The sequence below is a fragment of the Rosa chinensis genome, chromosome 6, assembly GCF_002994745.2.
Source record: "Rosa chinensis cultivar Old Blush chromosome 6, RchiOBHm-V2, whole genome shotgun sequence".
NCBI lineage: Eukaryota > Viridiplantae > Streptophyta > Magnoliopsida > Rosales > Rosaceae > Rosa > Rosa chinensis.
Window position 1 is genome coordinate 42,152,467 of NC_037093.1, and position 17,857 is coordinate 42,170,323.

The 17,857-nt window shown below is 38.3% G+C and overlaps 3 protein-coding genes and 1 long non-coding RNA gene across 5 annotated transcripts; all 4 read right to left on the reverse strand.

Annotated features, from left to right (window-relative positions):
* Positions 1-3,193: 3,193 nt before the first annotated feature.
* LOC112171361 lies at positions 3,194-5,144 on the reverse strand. Its single transcript, XM_024308558.2, has 5 exons — positions 5,108-5,144; positions 4,990-5,008; positions 4,679-4,828; positions 4,458-4,539; positions 3,194-4,319 (listed from the first exon to the last, which is right to left on the reverse strand). Exons 1-5 carry the CDS (start codon positions 5,142-5,144, stop codon positions 4,182-4,184), a joined length of 426 nt encoding a protein of 141 aa, XP_024164326.2. The 3' UTR covers positions 3,194-4,181.
* Positions 5,145-7,039: 1,895 nt separating this feature from the next.
* LOC112172151 (serine/threonine protein phosphatase 2A 57 kDa regulatory subunit B' beta isoform) lies at positions 7,040-9,211 on the reverse strand. Its single transcript, XM_024309367.2, has 2 exons — positions 7,530-9,211; positions 7,040-7,429 (listed from the first exon to the last, which is right to left on the reverse strand). The coding sequence occupies exons 1-2, from the start codon at positions 8,598-8,600 to the stop codon at positions 7,097-7,099; spliced, it is 1,404 nt and encodes a 467-aa protein (XP_024165135.1). The 5' UTR covers positions 8,601-9,211; the 3' UTR covers positions 7,040-7,096.
* Positions 9,212-10,065: 854 nt separating this feature from the next.
* Positions 10,066-12,637, reverse strand: LOC112172150 (probable polyamine transporter At1g31830). The gene is made up of 2 exons (XM_024309366.2): positions 12,342-12,637; positions 10,066-11,624 (listed from the first exon to the last, which is right to left on the reverse strand). Exons 1-2 carry the CDS (start codon positions 12,342-12,344, stop codon positions 10,191-10,193), a joined length of 1,437 nt encoding a protein of 478 aa, XP_024165134.1. The 5' UTR covers positions 12,345-12,637; the 3' UTR covers positions 10,066-10,190.
* A 1,570-nt stretch (positions 12,638-14,207) lies between these two features.
* On the reverse strand, positions 14,208-16,559 carry LOC112174759. Of its 2 annotated transcripts, XR_002926164.2 has the most exons (3): positions 16,107-16,559; positions 15,886-15,992; positions 14,208-14,900 (listed from the first exon to the last, which is right to left on the reverse strand). It is a non-coding gene; the product is annotated as an uncharacterized LOC112174759 (long non-coding RNA). The 2 variants fall into 2 exon arrangements; XR_005802299.1 differs by having other exon boundaries at positions 15,886-16,559.
* Positions 16,560-17,857: the final 1,298 nt, after the last annotated feature.

The following is a 17,857-nucleotide window of genomic DNA, read 5'->3' on the forward strand; positions in this document are numbered from 1 at the left end:
CTTGCAAGAAATAATCATGACAAATTCAATTATGTAAGAATTGTAATAAAGGTAATTTAAACGTAATAAATGTGATTAAACAAATAAACATAAAAATTCAATTATGTAAGAATTGTAATAAAGGTAATTTAAACATAATAAATGTGATTAAACAAATAAAGATAAACAAACGTAATTAGTTTTAACCGGTGCCAAAATATAGGCTTAAAATGACTAAATAAAATAAATAAAGACAAAAAAATGCCTAGACATAGGCTTAAAATTAACCGGTGTCAAGAACACTGCCACTAATCATGTCATCAACATGTTTTCCATTGTCCACAAAAAAATCAGAGACGTTGAGCTTGTTATCTTCACTGACAGATTCTCCACATAATTTTAGTTGGGAGGTAATCTGATGCATAGCAGAATTTAAAAATCAGTGACATAGTTGAAGTTCTGAAGGTGCAAATGCGTCCATTCATATCGTGCTCTAGGTAGCACAACGGTTTTCTGGTGAGCAAATCGATCAGTCAATGCTTGCCAAAGCTCAAGTGGGTTTTTCACTGTAAGGTACTCATATTTTGAGTTATTGGCTAGATGATGATGCAAGAAAATCAAAACCTTGGCCTGATATTGCATAGATGACTTATTGTCAATTTTGATGGCATCTCAAAGGTTGTTAGCCATAAGGTGAATTTCGGCATCAATAATACAGCTCAAATAGTTGCCAGAAATTTCAAGAAGATCAAAGTCCAATTTTATTAGATGCGTCATCTTTCTACAAAGAGAAAAGATGAGATATATCAGGATCCGGATCCGGATCCATAAGTATTAGAACAGTATGTTCTATGAAAAATGATAGAAAAATCATATACGAAACAAAGGTTTCGAAGTGTTCATAAACATGAACAATGGATCCGATAGGGAAAACACAAGAAAAACTTTTGTTTGATGTCTGTAGAACCATAGGTTCTAAGACTACTCGATCAACAGACTCGAACCTTGACTATTGGAACATGTAGTTCTCAATGTCGTATATGAAACATAAAATTCAACAATTACATTATAGATACATACAAATATATGAAAATTGTATGATCGCATAAAAAAAAATTGATGTGCATCTAGGAGAAAAAGAAAAAACTCATACCTGAAGGCTTGCGGATCATCATGGACTTCAAAGAAGAAGAAGAAAAAAAAAAGAGCAAATGCATGCTGATAATGTGTTATAAACTAGAGAATAAGAGAGAGATAAAAGAGAGAAACAGAATATGGAGGAGGTAGAAGTGTGTTTCATTCTCATTAGACCCCTTTATATAGGAGTAGTGTTTACATGATAAAGACATAACTAATGAGTATTTACAGTGGACAGGCACATATATATAATATTTACAACAAATGCTTATTTCTTGACTATATTGATGCTATTTGGAAAGAAAAATTATAGGAAAGAATTTAATTAAATGAAGAAAAATATTTGTCAAAGAATTTGTAGACATATCTCTTAAATTAATACATAATTAATAGCTAATCTTTGTTTTTTGTCACGTAATTTAATTAATTAATATAATTGATTCATCCCTTAATATCTAGAAGGAAATATAGAAGGGTAAAGTTAGTGTTACAAAAGGCAGACATCCAAAGGTTGATATAGACATAAGGGTTTGGAGAATTAGCTTGCAAGGGAATTCAAAAAGTTATTGTACAGTTCTCTCAAGAGGAATCCCATGAGTAGGGCTGAGCATCCAAAACCGAAGTCCCAGTACCGTTCCGAAACCGTCCCAAAATCCGCCGGTACTGGCCGGGACCAAAATCTGAAATTTACTATTTGGTACTATCCTAGTCGAAACCGATTGATCCCGTCCCGTCCCGTTTAAATTAATTAAATTAAATCTTTAATTTTTTATATTACTTGGTTGGTTTTGTTTGGGTAGTTTAGTCAAATATGTGGGAACACAGAGGAATGACCACACCTAATCAAAACATTTTGACCTAAACGGCCTAAGGCCCTAAGCCGCTAAACGAAGACATCGATCGATCCCCAATTCACTGACTCTCTTCTCTACTCTCCACTCTCCACTCTCCAGTTCTTCTTCTGTTCTTTATCTAAATCCCCGATCCCCAATTTCTTTCCAATTTCTCTCCAGGTCAGTTATTTGATTCAAATCGTTCAATGGCTAGAGCGAAGAAGGAAGTTGCTCGGCCTCATCCAATCGCTTCGGGGCTTGAAGACTCTTGAACCGCAACTTCACCTTCTGCTCCTCTTCAAATTGAAGCTCTTCCTCCAGCAACTTCAAGCCAGCAAGCTCCTACGGTTTCAAATGTGTTTAATACTTCAAGACTTGTAGTTAACTAGTTTTTATCATGTAATGGTTTGTGGACTTTAAATTTCTTATTTCAGACTTTAAATTTCTTGTTTAAGACCTACTTAACTTATTGTTGAATTCATGAATTGGTTTATGTGTTTATTCATTTATTGAACTTATTATTGGAATGTTGGTCTATTGAATTGGCTATTTGCTGTGTTGCACAATGCACATTGCATTTGTTTCCTGTCATAAACTCATAATCTGCAATTTGCATTACTGCATTACTGCCATTACTGCAATCTGCAATCTGTAATAATCTGTAATCTACAATTTGCATTACTGCACTTGTTTCCTGTCATAATCTGCATTACTGCAATTTGAATTCATAATCTGCAATCTGCAGTTTTGCATTTCCATCTTCACTAGTTCATTTCTTCTTTTCAAGAAGTCTTCAATTCATTTTAGTATTTTACATTGTTCGATTTGGTTTAAGGCAAAATTGATTGTGTAGACTTATAAGTTGCAGTGCTAAGAGGACAGCTGCATCCTAGAATGATTGAAATCTGGAAATTTTGGATAGCTGTTAAAGTACTCAAGTGTGGGGAAAAAAAATGAAAAGGAATCGGGTATCCCGAATTGGGCCCGGGCCCGACCCAATCCCGATCGGTTTCGGTACCTTCGGTACCAACTTTGAAAAAACGTAGTCCCATCCTGTCCCGAATAATATTTTCGATACCGGGCTCGGTATCAATCAGTAACCGGCCCGTGCCCAGCCCTACCCATGAGGATGAATGCAAAATTCGCTGAACCTTGAAAACAATTGTGGTGTGTTTTCTTTGTTCTCCTCGCTGTTTTTCAGTTTCATCATTTTCTTTGCAGCCATAAATTTATCAAATGAAACATCCAGGAAAATGACATTAATCTCTACAGTCCCAACTTTGGTCTCAAGTCCTTGACTGATGTCTCGGGCCCGTTGTAACCAGGAAACATCCGGGAAAAAAAAGAAGAAAACGACAACTACAAATTATACAACAATGTCAACTGGCTTAAAATGCAAGACCATGACACAAGAAAGCAGGCAAACAATTTTGAGGGGAGCCCGAGAGAATCAACAAAGTGACTAACTGTAAGGAAGTTGGAAGACCATTGGTCCAATAGACAGTGCACAACCTCTCCTTGGCTAGTCTGGCCAATGCTGCTGCACGGTAAGCTTCCCCTTTCAATCCCCATATTCAGAACTGTCACTTTCCGCATGAATGTGCATGAGCTTGAGTTTTGATGCTTCTGAAAGGTTCTGTACTACTGCTGCACCTTCATATCCAACTGGACAACCATAGCAGCAATAGATACTGCAAGTCTGCAACGTAGCAGAAGTGAACCATGGTATTTCCTTATGATTACCGCAACACCTGCTTTAAGAGTGGAGGCATCCCAGGCTCCATCAACCTTTATCTTCTCTACTGGGGCTGAGTAAAAAAAGACCCTAGTCTAAGGTTGGACTAGATACCAATCAAATGGAATGTTCAAATAACACCTGTCTAGATGGAAGTTAAAAATAATATCTCAGATTCCATTTTCAAATCCCACAAGAAATTGCCAAATCCTATCTTCAGTTTCCAGATGAAGCACTCTAGCAGATGGGAAGGTAAATCTCACCTTGAACCCAGATCCCGCCTCTACTTCCTCATCTAAACAGATTCAGAAAGAAGTCAAAGAACCAAGAACAAATTTTATATGGTGCAGAATATACGAAAAAGGTACTCTACATCATTTGACTAGCCTGTTGTTTAAATAACAGATAACTAACACTTCAAAGGGGGCAGATATTTTTAATGTTGCACATAACTAACAAAGGCATGAAAAAGTTACATCTCCGACAGATGATCTTGCTCACACTTCTCGTATTAATATTTGATTATGTTTTCTCCTGATAATCAAAGCCAACAAATAGCTGAGGGCAGAGTCAGTTGATGAAAGTGCAACAATGAGCAACGCCACAAGAACAAGAGTGAGAGTCGCAGTCTTCAGCTGTCAATCAAGGAACCTCAGATTTTGACCATGTCAAATTGTTACTCCTGACTGAATCAAATGCTGCTAAATAAGTATCCACAGGTTGACTAAAAATTTTCATATTCACAACTGAATTTTGCGAGTCTTTAAACATACCGTGCTACGGAAACCTGGCCATTCAATGTACTTCAGCTGACTCGGCTGCTCAAGCAGAAAAATGAATAATGATCTGAAAGACCTAGAAAAAGTAGAAGCACACCAATTAGCTACCCAATGACAACTTTTGTATGATATATTGAGCTGTTGTTCTCATGCCAGTCCAACGACTGGGGTGTCAATTTGTGAAAGGCCTATTACTTCTAGGAATTGAGAATTACCACACTGTTTCTTTGAAAAGACTTAGAAGGAAGGGCTCCTGAGGTACTCCATCATCAACACTCAATTGATGATAATCCTTTCCCACAGACGCAGCATATGTGGTGCCAACCCGACGTACAGCCAAAACATCTAATCCCTGCCCTACGAGTCTGCAGTAACAAGCCTCATGAATAGGCACGCATTTGCAAGACAAATGGTACAAACCTTCAAACTCCAAAAGGAAGAGACAATTACCCTTCTACATGTTACAGAAACGGCATTGTGATTAGTGATCTTGGTCCCGTTATGTCCAAATGGTAGTTTAGCTTGCCCTGGATGATTAATCAAACCTGTAAATGGAGAAGAAGAAAATCAAAAGACCATCACAACATGGAAAAACTTTGATGCAAGTAATATCCAAGAGAATGAAAAAGAGAGTCGTGGGATACCTGAACAGGTTGCCACGGACTGCGAAACAGCCGCCATCCTAGGTCAAAATTGTGCAAAACAGTATGAGATAAACACACTGAAATTATACACACACACACACACACACACACACACACTCCAACACACATTGAGTGAGTAAAGAAAGCTACTGACTTGGGAACTCACTGAAAGAAACAGAGCAAAACTGGTAGCAACAATTTTAGAGTTGCTAACTATTCATCCGAAAAACTCAATCCAAAAAATTCAATTGGGTCTGGTCAACTAAATTTCAGTTCTTTACCCCATAAAAGCCAAAAGTTCTTAGCCAAGCTTAACCCTAGAATGTAAAACCCAGGAAGCAATTGTGTTTTGGCGGATGAAAGATCAAAATTTTCTGTCACCCTAGAATCAAAATTGAAAAATTTTCACTCTAAAACTTGTAGGGATTCATAAACATTACAATTAATTCAAGAACCACGTACAATAATTGCCCGCAAGACGTGGTTTTGAAGAGAGAGAGAGAGAAGAGAAAGTGGGGCTTACCAGCTCACTTGGTCCCTCTGGATAGCGCGAGCTCAGTTTGGCTCGGGGTTTGAGCCTTCGAGGGATGAAGCCACCGACTTAACACCGTTTGCCTGGCGGGTCTCTATCAAAACGCTGCGTTTTCCGCAGTATTATACATGTTGAAAAAACTAAAAACATATACTGAAAAAGTAAAAGTTTATACTGAAAAAAAAAAAAAAGTAGATGTTTATTAAATTACAACTGAAAGTTCATTCGACTTTTGATATCTTAAGCTAAACTGCTCAAGTGATAGAAATTAAGAACTGAAAGCACACTAAAGACTATTCTACCATGTTTGATCATCTCTCAAACTATAATTGAGAATGGTTAGTGTATCATCAGTAAAATTCAAATTCACCTTACGAAACACGTGATTTAAAGATAAATTCTCAAAACCCAGTAACATTTAAGACGTTTCGAACTGCCAAAAATATTCATGGTTTCCACAACTCATCCAATTAATAAGCTTGGAATCGTCATGCATCATGCAATGCAGTAACATTGAGACTTTAATATATATGAATCATATTTACATCATTCATGAATCATACTAGGAAAACCTTACGTGAAAATTTTGAAAGATCCGTATAAGCATGCAGTAAAGGTTTAGTGCCAACGTTTTAGGACAATAACATTTACTTGCAAAAAAAAAGAACTATTTGAGTTTTGAAGAAATAAAAACTTCTTGTTAATAACACTTAATGACAATCTTGGGACTTTCTGAATTTGAACTTCTGTTTTTCTTTAAGTCGCCGGCGGCCTGCCCTGTCATAAGTCATAACTGCCTTGTAATCCTTACTTCGTCTTGTAGTACTTCATATAATGACTAGTTAATAACCATTACTAGTTTTGGTGCTGTATGTAGTTATGTATATAATAACTAGAATCGGACCCATCTTTTGTCATTACTTTCTTCTGTATCTTATTCAAATCACTTGAAGTGTCAAGTGCAGTGGTACCTCTATATTGAAATCATATAGGTGAATGTTACATATATTTAGCTGAGAGATGAGAAATTTATACAATTATACTCGTTATCCCTAAATGATCATAAATCTTAAACTTTGTTTAATATTTTGGTAACATTACATATCAAGCTAGTCATTTGAGTAAGAAATTGAGTTAGAATTATGTTAGATCAAGAGTTCGACTCCCTTTAATGTAACAAAAAAAAAAAAAAACGTTACATAAACTTATGTATTGGACTACGTAATAAGAAATAGCACTCTTGGTAAATAACTCTATTAAAATAGGTCTATATCTGGTCTTGCTCGCATTTTATGCTCAGTGGGTTTCATATTGAGAAGAGTTGTATATGTTCCAAATTCCCTAAGCTTATAATTAACTAGGAAGAATAATTATACCTTCTATTCTATAATGGACTATGAAACCAAAACCAAATGCCAGCACAGACTGGTGTACATTGACGTTTGTTTTAGTGATAATTAGACACATATGAAATGTGGTGGTTGGAAATACTGGTGCTGAGCTGCTGCCATTTCTATTCTGTCCCAATTCTTCTTCCTGTTGATCTCAGCTTGGTGAGCCTTGGATCCTCTGAGCTCGATTTCCTGGAGGCATTTCGAGTACAAAATGGGGTCCATTTCTTCGAGCATCACTTTCACGTTTTCTGTCAATTGTCGCACGCTTTTGCTCCAATGCCACTTCAAGTTCTTCTCCATGCCTTCAACTACTACTGGAAACACTTCCTCCACTGCCACTGATATCATCTTCACAAAATGCTCATTGTTCCAAACATAAAGGGCTCGCTCCGCTACCTAAAATTACATCAATACCGATAACAATGACAATGAAAACTAAAGCGTACTAGTGCTGTTTGATTTACAATGATAATAAGTATAAAGGAAGTGTGTGTACCTGTGAGTTCCAACTGTTCAAGCATCTTGTAATCTGATTACATAAAGGCACAGCTAGCTTCCTATACTGATCAGGATCAATATTCTCGACGAGTTCCTCAAGCTCCCCAATCAGCAAAACCTCCTTCTGGCAATTAGTCACGGGCCAATACTTCAGAATCCCTCTAACAACAACCCCACCGAGCACCGGCTCCTTCTGAACAAACTGAGACACACAATAAGCCAATTGCCTATGATAAGCCTGCATTCCTTTTGTCTTGTGAAAAGGAACAAGTACCCTCATCAAGAATAGCTTGTGCTCTTCCTTAAGCGGCATGGTGAAGCCATTAATGATGCTTCCCCATATCTCCAGCAACTCTCTAATCCCACAATGCCTCTCTGACTCAAACACATAGTGCAAGAACACATCATTCATGGATTTCCTCATGAAGGCGCGATAGAATGTGAATCTGGAATATATCCGGTGGTAGACATTCTTCAAACTGTCGCGTTCCCTAGGGTCTTCGGATTGGAAGAGAGCAAGGAGATTGATAACAAATTTGTTATCAATGTACTGACGAAGTACCTTGGGGTCGTTGTTGATCACTAGTCGTATGAGGATGTCATAAACCAACTGAAGATGTGACCATACCGGAGAATAAGCTGACATGGTGTCTTCATCATCCGGAAAGTCTGCAGTGATGGAGGGATTGGAAGGAGGAGGGAGAGACCTGAACAAGTTGGCTGATATCATGGAAATGAGAGACGACAGAACTTGCACAGGAATTGAATTTTTATTGGTCTTCACAAAGGAAAGGAGCTGCAAGAGTTTTTGCCTCTTGAGTTCCTGTTGTGTAGGACATTCATTTTCAGTGAAGGCGAAAACGAAAGTGCAGTATGACACTGCAGAAAGAGCTTCTTCGTGCTCTGAGTTGAAAGAAGATGATGAAGATGATGATGAGCTCCCAACATTGCTGTTGGCAATCTTGTTGCCATTGGAATCAAGATCAAAGAGGTGTTGAAGGGTTGTTGATCTTTTCCTCGTCGAAACTCTAGGTGAAGCTTTCGGAGTAGTGTTACTTTGCGCACCCATTTTCTCTCTTCCCCTCTTGTTTCTCTTCCTAACCTTCAACTCTCCTCTAGTCTATGAACCTCATCCTCCTTTGTTTATCAAAGTTTCCCTAGCCGCTCAAAGAAGAACATTTTGCTATTACTGTTTAGCCTCTGTTTTACTTGTTGGGATCTAGAGGCTTCAGTACAAAGGCCAAAAAGACAGCGGTGTTATATATACAAGAAAGTGTTGTAATTTCCGTTGGATAACAGAGACCTTTATAGTTTTAATTAAAAGCCAATAGCTGGTAAGAAAGGTTGAGCGAGCCAAATAGAGAGCTTCTTCGTTCTCGCTGCTCATATCTGTGAATGGCACGTGGATTTTATTTTTTTGGAGGGACGGACGGATTGAACAGTTTGTAGTTAGCAACAGGACAACAATCCTCATAAATTTGAATCAGGTTTAGCATCCATGTGCTTCCACCAACCCATCGGTCTCGGCATTTTAAGCAAGGGCTCCACTCTCTGGGGACAGTTTGGCAGGCATGGAAGAACAGACTGAAGTAGCTGCACATGTAACACAGAATCTGCTATGGTGGAGTAAGAATCATAGACCCCTCCAAACAGATTCATATGGCTGATCATAGTTGCTTCACGGTGTTGGCATGTTATTGGAAAAAAAAGGACTGAAATTCTAAGTTGCAATCAGTATTGAAAAGATGTTAAAAGTACTAAGAGTGAGTGTTGTACCTAATTGTATGAGATGGTTGGATGAAAGAAGATGGTGAAAAGGACAACTCACCATCATCTGCTTTCCATTCTAAATCCTCATTATGAGTGCCCCACAGTCTTAAAGAGGCATGATTAAGCAATTAGGTATTTGTATTAATAATGGGATTGGTTCTCACACTCCAGTTTTCGACAAATTTTAAGACTTATTACACTCCACTTTTAAGTAGTTACACGTGAAATGCAAGTGTGAATGTATAGTTCAGAAACCACTCCCTCTATATACTGGACTTGTTGGCATTAATTTTGAAATTGTAAAACCGGTTTTGAGTTTTTCAATCCAAAACACTTCTTCTGTGTTTGGCAAGTAGTTAAAAGTGTCCTATGCCCTGTGTCAGCATGACCTAAAGTAGGTAAACTTTAGGTGCTTCCTACAAAAGCGCAATTGAAGATGAACTCTGTTTCAAAACCAATTCCAACTAGTGCTAATAATGAAGAAAATAAGCATTAGGTTTATTTTGGATGTAAACCAAATATCCAACGCACAACCCAGTTTTGGTTTTGGCTCTGTTTGGAAGTAGTGCGTGATGTATCCCTATAGAGTACAGGTAAAGGCACAGGCACGAACTGGACAAACCAAAGGTCCAAAACAAAACAAAGGATAGACTACGGTAAATCCTAGAAGGCGTATGTCCTATCATAAAGAATGAAAGGGATGTTCATGTGGTGACGGCAAAGGTCATCAATTTTATAGCTCATTGGTTTTCTCACCCATATCAATTTCATAAATCATATCGCAAAGGAAATCTCAGAAGTCAGAAGACAACCAGTAACTTTTAACAGTCATAAACAACCAACAATTTAAACACCGATTGACAACTAGCTTTAATGAGACCATGGTTCATTACACTGATGCATATTGGAAATCTGGAAGGTCAGAATTCCTGGAGAAATCATACCATCTCTTCTTTTTAATGTACTCAACACAAGGCTGCAAAACAAACCCGACTATCACAGCAGCAACGCTTATAGCCATGATCTTGAGAGAAGCAAGAGCTATAACTACAAAAATCAACACTGTGGGAGGAATACACATCAAAATAGCTCCAATAGTCCCAAAAGGTATCTTGTAAGGCCGTGGTAGATTTGGGTGCTGAATTCTTAACTTCACGAATGCTATGAATTCCATAATCATCCCAAAACAGTACAAGTAGTTCTCTGCCGCTACAATCTCTTGGAAACTCAACCACGAGAGCAGAATTACACCGGAAGCAGAGAACAAGATTCCCGTAAGTGGGGTACCATAACGAGATCGTTTGGCAAAGAATGCAGGAAGCATCCCGATTTCTGCCATACCCAGAAGTTGAAATGAATCGCTGCTCATTTCAGCCACAAACATACCCATGTTTGACAAAGCAGCTGCCGCTAGAACCCAGGTTCTTAACCATGTGCCTCCCAGCATTTTAGCAATATCAGCAAAATAGCCATCGGACCACACTTCACGATCAACTGGAATAGCTCCAGTACCAGTCAGAAGAGGGAAAATGTATCCGAGAACAACCATGATTAGAGCATAAAACAGAGCTTTTGGAAGAGTTTTACTAGGGTTTTCCACTTCCCCTGAAAGAGTACTGATTGAATCCCAGTAATTAAGATTCCAGAAAAGCGTGTTCAAGTACAAACTCCAATTAACAGTGCCCACATCTACGATAAGCCACCTCGAAGGCTCTATCTTGGGAATTGCTATCAGCCCCATGACTATAAAAGGAAGAAGTGAAAACACCCCTAGTAAAATAGCTACCCAGCCCACTATGGTTAAACCCCTATAGTTCAGATAAGTGAGAATTGCAGTCAAAGCCAACACTGCAACTGTCCTTGGCAAACCACTTTCTAAAGCTGGAATTGCTGACTTCAGATAGTCCAGAAATAGAACAGGGTACAGAGCATTATCAATCACCCCACTAAGCCATTTCACCCAACCTTGCTGAAATCCCCAAAATGGACCCAAAGCCGATGAAACCCAAACAACATATCCCCCATTTTCAGGGAACATAGTGCCCATTTCTGCAGTTATCAAGGCCTCCGGAACACTCCATATGATTGCAAAAACCAGAAAACCGAGAAGGGCTAACAGGGGACCGGCTGCCTGGACACTGTCTTCGACGCCAAATGGCCCCCCAGAGACCTCATAGAAGATCAAGAATACAAGAGGTACAATTGAAACCTTATTGTACTTGTGTAAGTTGTGAGAGGATCCTTCCCCCATACCAACATACCCGCCAATATTGTTGTCCAACATTTTCGCACTACTTTCTCTTGCAGGTGAGGTTCTATGTTTCTGCAAGAACCAGAGTGTCATCAAAATCTACAGACTTTTCGACTTGGAAAGTTCAAGCAGAATGAAAGAGAATAAATGAAAAGAAGCATTTAAGGGTGGCAATTAAGAAGAAAACTGAAACTTCGTATCACGAATCAAAAGCATCCTCTGTTGCTCATATCAGCATATCTAAAGCCATTAAATTATGGGCTTAAGTTCTCAATTCAAAGCGGATAGATCAAAATCAGAACTTGGCCAAAGAGAGGAACAACTAAGAGTTTAAGAAATGCTAACCTAACCAGAACAGAAGTACTAGAATTAAAATTTCTACCAGGCAAGTTCAAGAGACTCATCCAAAAAGATAACTTCTTACAAATTAAAAATCCTCATTTGCAACTAAAATCAAATTCTCTACAAAAATCACAGACAAAACTTCTAATTTGATCAAGATTGCTTGATCTTTATGGACACAACCACAAATACCCATCAAAACTAGCACATCAAATTGATCAGAGAAACAAAAAGAAAACCAATTTGACCTCCTTCAGAACATCCCCACAAATCAAATCTCATCATTCTCAAATCCAAATAGACAAAGGGTCAATCGAAAACAAATCCAAAATATCTCTCATTGTGCTTAACGATCCGCAATCGATTTCAACAATAACCCGGTACATTAGAAAGGTAAAAGCGAATATAACAAGCAATGCAAAAGAAGAAGAAGAAGAAGAAGCTAACCATGAAAAGTGGGTGGAGAAGAGACGAAACCAAGAGTTACGATGCTAGGGATGTGTCATGGTGTTAAGAAAGTGAGCGTCTCGGATCGACCAGCACGCGTATTTTTCAGTGGCCACGCACGAGTCTGCTTCTTCCGAGTGAGAGTGTTGCATCGCCGACACGAACTGAAAGGACAAACGTCAGATAAGAAAGGTCTGTTCTTTTCGATAAAAGCTCCTCTGTGCGATTTTGAGTCGTTGAGAGTTCTTTTAGAAACGTTTTGGCAAAGAAAAACGGTTTTTTTTTTTTAAGAAGATGTTTGCTTTACACTATTTAAGTGCGAGTATGAGACGGATATCATTAACTGACATTCCAAAATTAGATCAATTTCGTTTGTCTTTTTAACCTTGTTTTTCTTATAACAAACCAGAATTTGAGACCCAACAAACGAAGTTGATGGAACAAACACAAATCGAAGACAGAAACAACCACAAAGATTGACCTAAAGCCAAACCAAAACAACAAGTAGAATAAGTTGAATAACCATCGCTAAAGGAGCAGAATACAAGACAACGAGGACTCAAACCAGTCGAGACCCCAAATCCGGCCAAATGAGCATAATACAATACACATGGTCTTCCACTCTTTCCTACATGGTTTGAAGTATCCTCTTTGTATCTATACCTGATTGGAATATGCTATACAATAACTCAAACTACTGGTAGATACCAAGCATAGGTAATGAGCATGATTTACTGTTGTTCCGAGGGACTGCTGCTACTGAATCACTTGCTTAGAGTTGTTGACTCCGGGAGTGGCTTCGCCAAGAAAAGGTCTGTGTGGCGCTTCTTTCAGCTCAATTTCATGGCGGCGACCCCCAGAAAGAAGAAAATGACTATGATTTTGATTGTGTTGGTTAACACCAATAATTTTTTTTTTATTGAGGAATAAGATGAGATGAAACCAAATTTAGAGGTGATTTTAAGACTTCGGTAATTGACCCTCAATAAAAAAAAAAAATTTGACAGGTAAAACTGTCATTGAAAAAAATCAGAATAGTACATGTTAGCATGAGTCAACATATATCCTATTGTGAATAATAGTGTCCTATTAGGAATGTTCTAATTGTATTCTGTTAGAAATTTAATTACCACTTTAATTGTAGTTAATATTTACCTATCTGTATATATAACCTTGGTGTATAAATACCTCCTTGTGAGAAGAATAAAACTATCTCATTATTCTCTCAAACACATTCTTATTCTCAAGTTAGTATCAGACCAAAGAACCATATTGGACTTTGTCCCTTTGTTCTCTCGTCGCTCTCAATTTTCTCGATTTAATTTCTCTAAAGTTTTCTTCTACCCAGTAATTGGGATTTGTTTCTTCATGTTCTTGTGATCGAGAGTATTTTATCCTTTAAACCTTTTTTTTTAGGGGTTTTTCTTCAAGCCTCCCCCACACTTGCCTTCTGCTCTTCGTTGATTTGGCGACCCAGAGACCGGATTACCACAGCGCCACCTCCCCAAGGAACTCTACACCCGCGACACTTAGGGAGTAAGTGTTTTGGGCCTAGAATTCCTCAAAGAGACAAGGCCTTTAGGTTAGAAAACAAGAAATCTATAAGCCCGAAATTCTTAGACTTGTATAGTGGACTTGGCTCGTAACCACAAGATTACGAACTAGGCGAGGAAGAGGAAAGGAAGGTGGTGTTGTGTTAAATTTTAGAACCTACATCATTTTTTAGTTCTTAGCCCAAGTTTGCATTAGGTTCATTGAATGGTAATTTACGTGAGTCTTCTAGGTCTAGCCCACTAGGACCTAAACTCAAATGAAGGTTCTAACCTTAGGGTTCCACTTTGGTGGTAAGCAATCACACACATCATCAACCATACATAACGTTACAAAAATTTAACAAGATCGAACAAGCCAAATAAAAACAAACTTTAAACAAAACAAATTATGGCCTCCAAAGATTATCCTCCGTACCCAAGCTTCGACAACAACAGCCTGCAAAACAAACTAAAGTAGGGGTTAGGCTCCTACATCCAGTCATTGCCCATGCCCGCCCCCATATCTAAGTTTAAAAACATGAGTTATCGTTTTGAATAAAAGTAGTAGATAAAAACCGGTTTGCGATCCACGTGATCGTCACCACGTAATTACAATCCCACGGCAATTGATCTTCTTCCACAACTTCCATCATAACCGTCCATCTAGCCAATCACTTTCAGGAAGTCAATTATCACAAGGCTAGAGACAAAGGGGATAATTCAATAACAAGGGCATGGTGCACACTGCCGACCACCGGTAGCTCAAGGAGGAACAAACCTCTCCTTACATCCCCATCAATTGCCAACACATCAATTCAACCACGCAAACCATTTCAATTGTAAAAATAACAGATAATTTCCAAAACTATGCAAGAGGCTTCATATAAAACATAGTATATGCAAGAAAAGCATAGATAGAGTTAAAGGCATCCCCTACCTGGAACTCAGGCTTTCTCTTGCCGTACTTGGCCTCGATGCAACCTTGTAGCAACCACCAACTTCACATGATCCTACCACGATATCGAGCCTAGATCAATAAGCGACATTAATAACGATATACAAGACTAGCTAATCACTCTCAATACTCTTAGAAGAAAACCTTTCCTTTAACCTAATTTACTAACTAATAACCAGACCATTTGGGTTATAAGGGAGAGTTGGTTTTCAGGAAAAAGTGGCAAGAACACCTTTGAAAGACAAGTTGTCAAAAGCTGGAAACAGAGTTTAAACAGGAACTTTCATGAGTCAAGGAAAAGTGTTCAAAATACTAGAGGTAAATTCTAGGGAAAATTTTGGAAAGAAGATGGTTTAACAACCAACTCAGTAAGATTGAAATGTTTATAGAATTCTAAGTGAAGCCATGTGAAGAGTAAAGGTTTTAAAGCTAAAGTAAAACGATGTGCAGATTCTTTCCAGAAATATCAGCTTCTGTCCACATATTTCAAAATTACATAACTAATTCTAGAAAAATTATTTTGGAGTGATTCAAATTCTGGAATGTTCGTCTTTGTGTCTTGTATATTTCTGTAGAAGGAACTGATCCCAAATTCTCAACGATTTAGCTTCAGTTTTAAAATGAATGTAGCTGGGTCAGATTGTACTGAAAACTAAAAACTGCATAAAGTAGTTATCTTGTTCAAAGCTCTTTTGGTACCCAAAATGGCTGGTTAAGTAGACTCTAAGACACCTACAGAAAGTATCTAAAGCTCCTAAAGACTTAAACTTTCAGTCATCCTTTAATACTAAAAAGAGGAGGTCTTGTAGCTCAATAACATGATGTTTTGAAGACATGGTGTTTGGACAACCATAAAACAAATAAACTCTTGGATCAAGCACGATTTTAATATTCAAGATAACCATGGTCTAGCACAAATCCAACACATCAGAAAAAATGAAAGGTTCTAAGTTAAAGCATCAAGGTTTCAACAACAATAGTGAGAAGTTGTAATTTGCAAGAGTTTGTAACAACAACCAAAAATACACAAGAGTGTTAAGGAAAGGATGATACTCACCAAAGACTAACCAAAAAGATGAGTTTTTCTTGAGAGCTTCAACAGGAAAGAGAACTGAGGGAGTTGATTAGATCGAGCCCAGTTGCAGGCCAAGAAGTTCACTCAATCTCGAACACGCAGAGTGAAACAGAAACTTCTTAATATGTAGAAGAGTTGTTTTGAACCTATTAAGCCTAAAAATTGAGGAAAGAAATGGAAACTTTATGGTTCAAGAATCTTACCAACTGTTGGTATCAGTCTCAAGCAAGATGTGGGGGATTCGGGTAGAGCAAGAGAGGGAATTCAAGCAGAAATTCGGAACAGGCTCGCTTCTGAACAGCTCCCATTTCGAGGGGTGTACAGGTCTCAAAACGACTGAAATGGAGTTAAAATTTGGAGGCTAGATAGAAGAGACAGAGATGAACAACTTTGATGAAGAAAGTTTCTTGATCGAAGGTCTCTAACTAGGTGTTTCGGGGCACGCAAACACACTGATATGCACAGGAACGAGAGGAAGGGTGAGAAGAGGAGGGTGAATGAAGATCTCTGGCCTGGGTTCTCCCTTTTGAAGGTCTGAGATGGTTCACTAGGAGAGTTGCCCCTTGCATGATGGCAACGTGGAAGGGAAGAGCTGAACGAGGTTCCCTTTCTCTCTGCCCAATTTTGACGTGAACAAGGAAAGAAGAAAGGCAGGGTTTTTGCGTGTGAAGGAGAAGGCTCAGCTTGGGGAAAGTGAAGGAATTTAATCAGATAAATTTGGGGTAAAAATAATAGGTTGTAAAAACCAAAATGATGGGAAAAATAAAAGTAAAATAAGTAAATACAAGAAAACTCAAATTAAAGTGTTGGCAAGACCAAATAAGGATTGGGCCTCACCAAACTTGTATTTAGATAGAAAAATGGCAAAGTAAGTTTTGTCGGAATTTTGCTTAAGTTTGAAAAACATAAGGAGTAAATGAATTGTGCTTTTGAAAGTCGGTGGGGATGGTTGATGAGTAAGCTTCGGGTAAAGCGAGTAGAAATTCCGCCAATTGTTAAGAAATAAGGTAAAATAAGAAAATCGTAAACGCGCGCACAAATATATTTCAAAATTATGCAAGGACGTTATTATGAGCTACAAGAACCTTATTCTAAGGAAGATGTTCGGGTCAAAGGTCAACTAACTTATTGGGCTAGGTTCACTAGCATACCCGTCTGTTGGGTGTCCAAAATAAATTATGGACCCTAACCTTAAGCTATTTTTGGACTGAAGGCCCAAACCCAAACTATTTTCAAAAGTCTTTAGCCAAACAAAGGTCGCGAAAAATTATCCCGTCCAAAAGTGACGTTCGGAATTTCACTGGGTCTACAGTTGACTAATCGAACAATACCTTTTGGCTTACTCAAATTCATCTTTTCATTTTCGCTATGCTCAACTGCTACAATGGGAGGACAAGGGTCAAGCAAGGACATTGATGCTCTTGTTCAGAAGGTGGAGGTGTTTTTGAATCAAGGCTCCTCTAGTGGTTGTGGTGGTGCTAAGTTGAATGACACCAATTACTGCACTTGCGGAAGATGATGACTGCCTATCTGTGTAGACTTGACAAAATTAGTTAGATCAATGGAACAATTGAAGCACCATATGATAAGGATCCAAGGTTCTCAAAGTGAAAAAATTCCAATAGGTCAATTATCTCTATTTTGTGTAAATCCATGACCAATGGTGTAGTGCAATTGATTATAGGGAGTTGATAGGGACTGCTGCTGAGGTATGAAAGGTGTTGAAGGAACTCTTTCTCAATGATTCTGACTTAGCTCAGATTCATGAACTCTACACCAAGGCATTCAAGATGACTCGGAATGGACAACCCGTGTCCATCATTTTTGCTACTCTGAAGAACATTTTGTTGGAGACTGACCAGAGGCATCCCAAAAAAATGAAGACTACTGATGATATCAAGCTCCATTATGAGGAGAAGGATTTGTTAAGGGTGCATATATTTCTAAATGGGCT

Coding starts and splice junctions, on each gene's coding strand:
- LOC112171361 (XM_024308558.2), bottom strand. CDS start 5,144: ATGGCGGCTGTTTCGCAGTCCGTGGCAACCTGTTCAG. Junction 4,540..4,678: donor CTTTTCAAAGAAACAGTGTG/GTAATTCTCAAT, acceptor TACTTTTTCTAG/GTCTTTCAGATCATTATTCA. Junction 4,320..4,457: donor GGCCAGGTTTCCGTAGCACG/GTATGTTTAAAG, acceptor CTTGATTGACAG/CTGAAGACTGCGACTCTCAC.
- LOC112172151 (XM_024309367.2), bottom strand. CDS start 8,600: ATGGGTGCGCAAAGTAACACTACTCCGAAAGCTTCACCTAGAGTTTCG. Junction 7,430..7,529: donor TGAACAGTTGGAACTCACAG/GTACACACACTT, acceptor ATGTAATTTTAG/GTAGCGGAGCGAGCCCTTTA.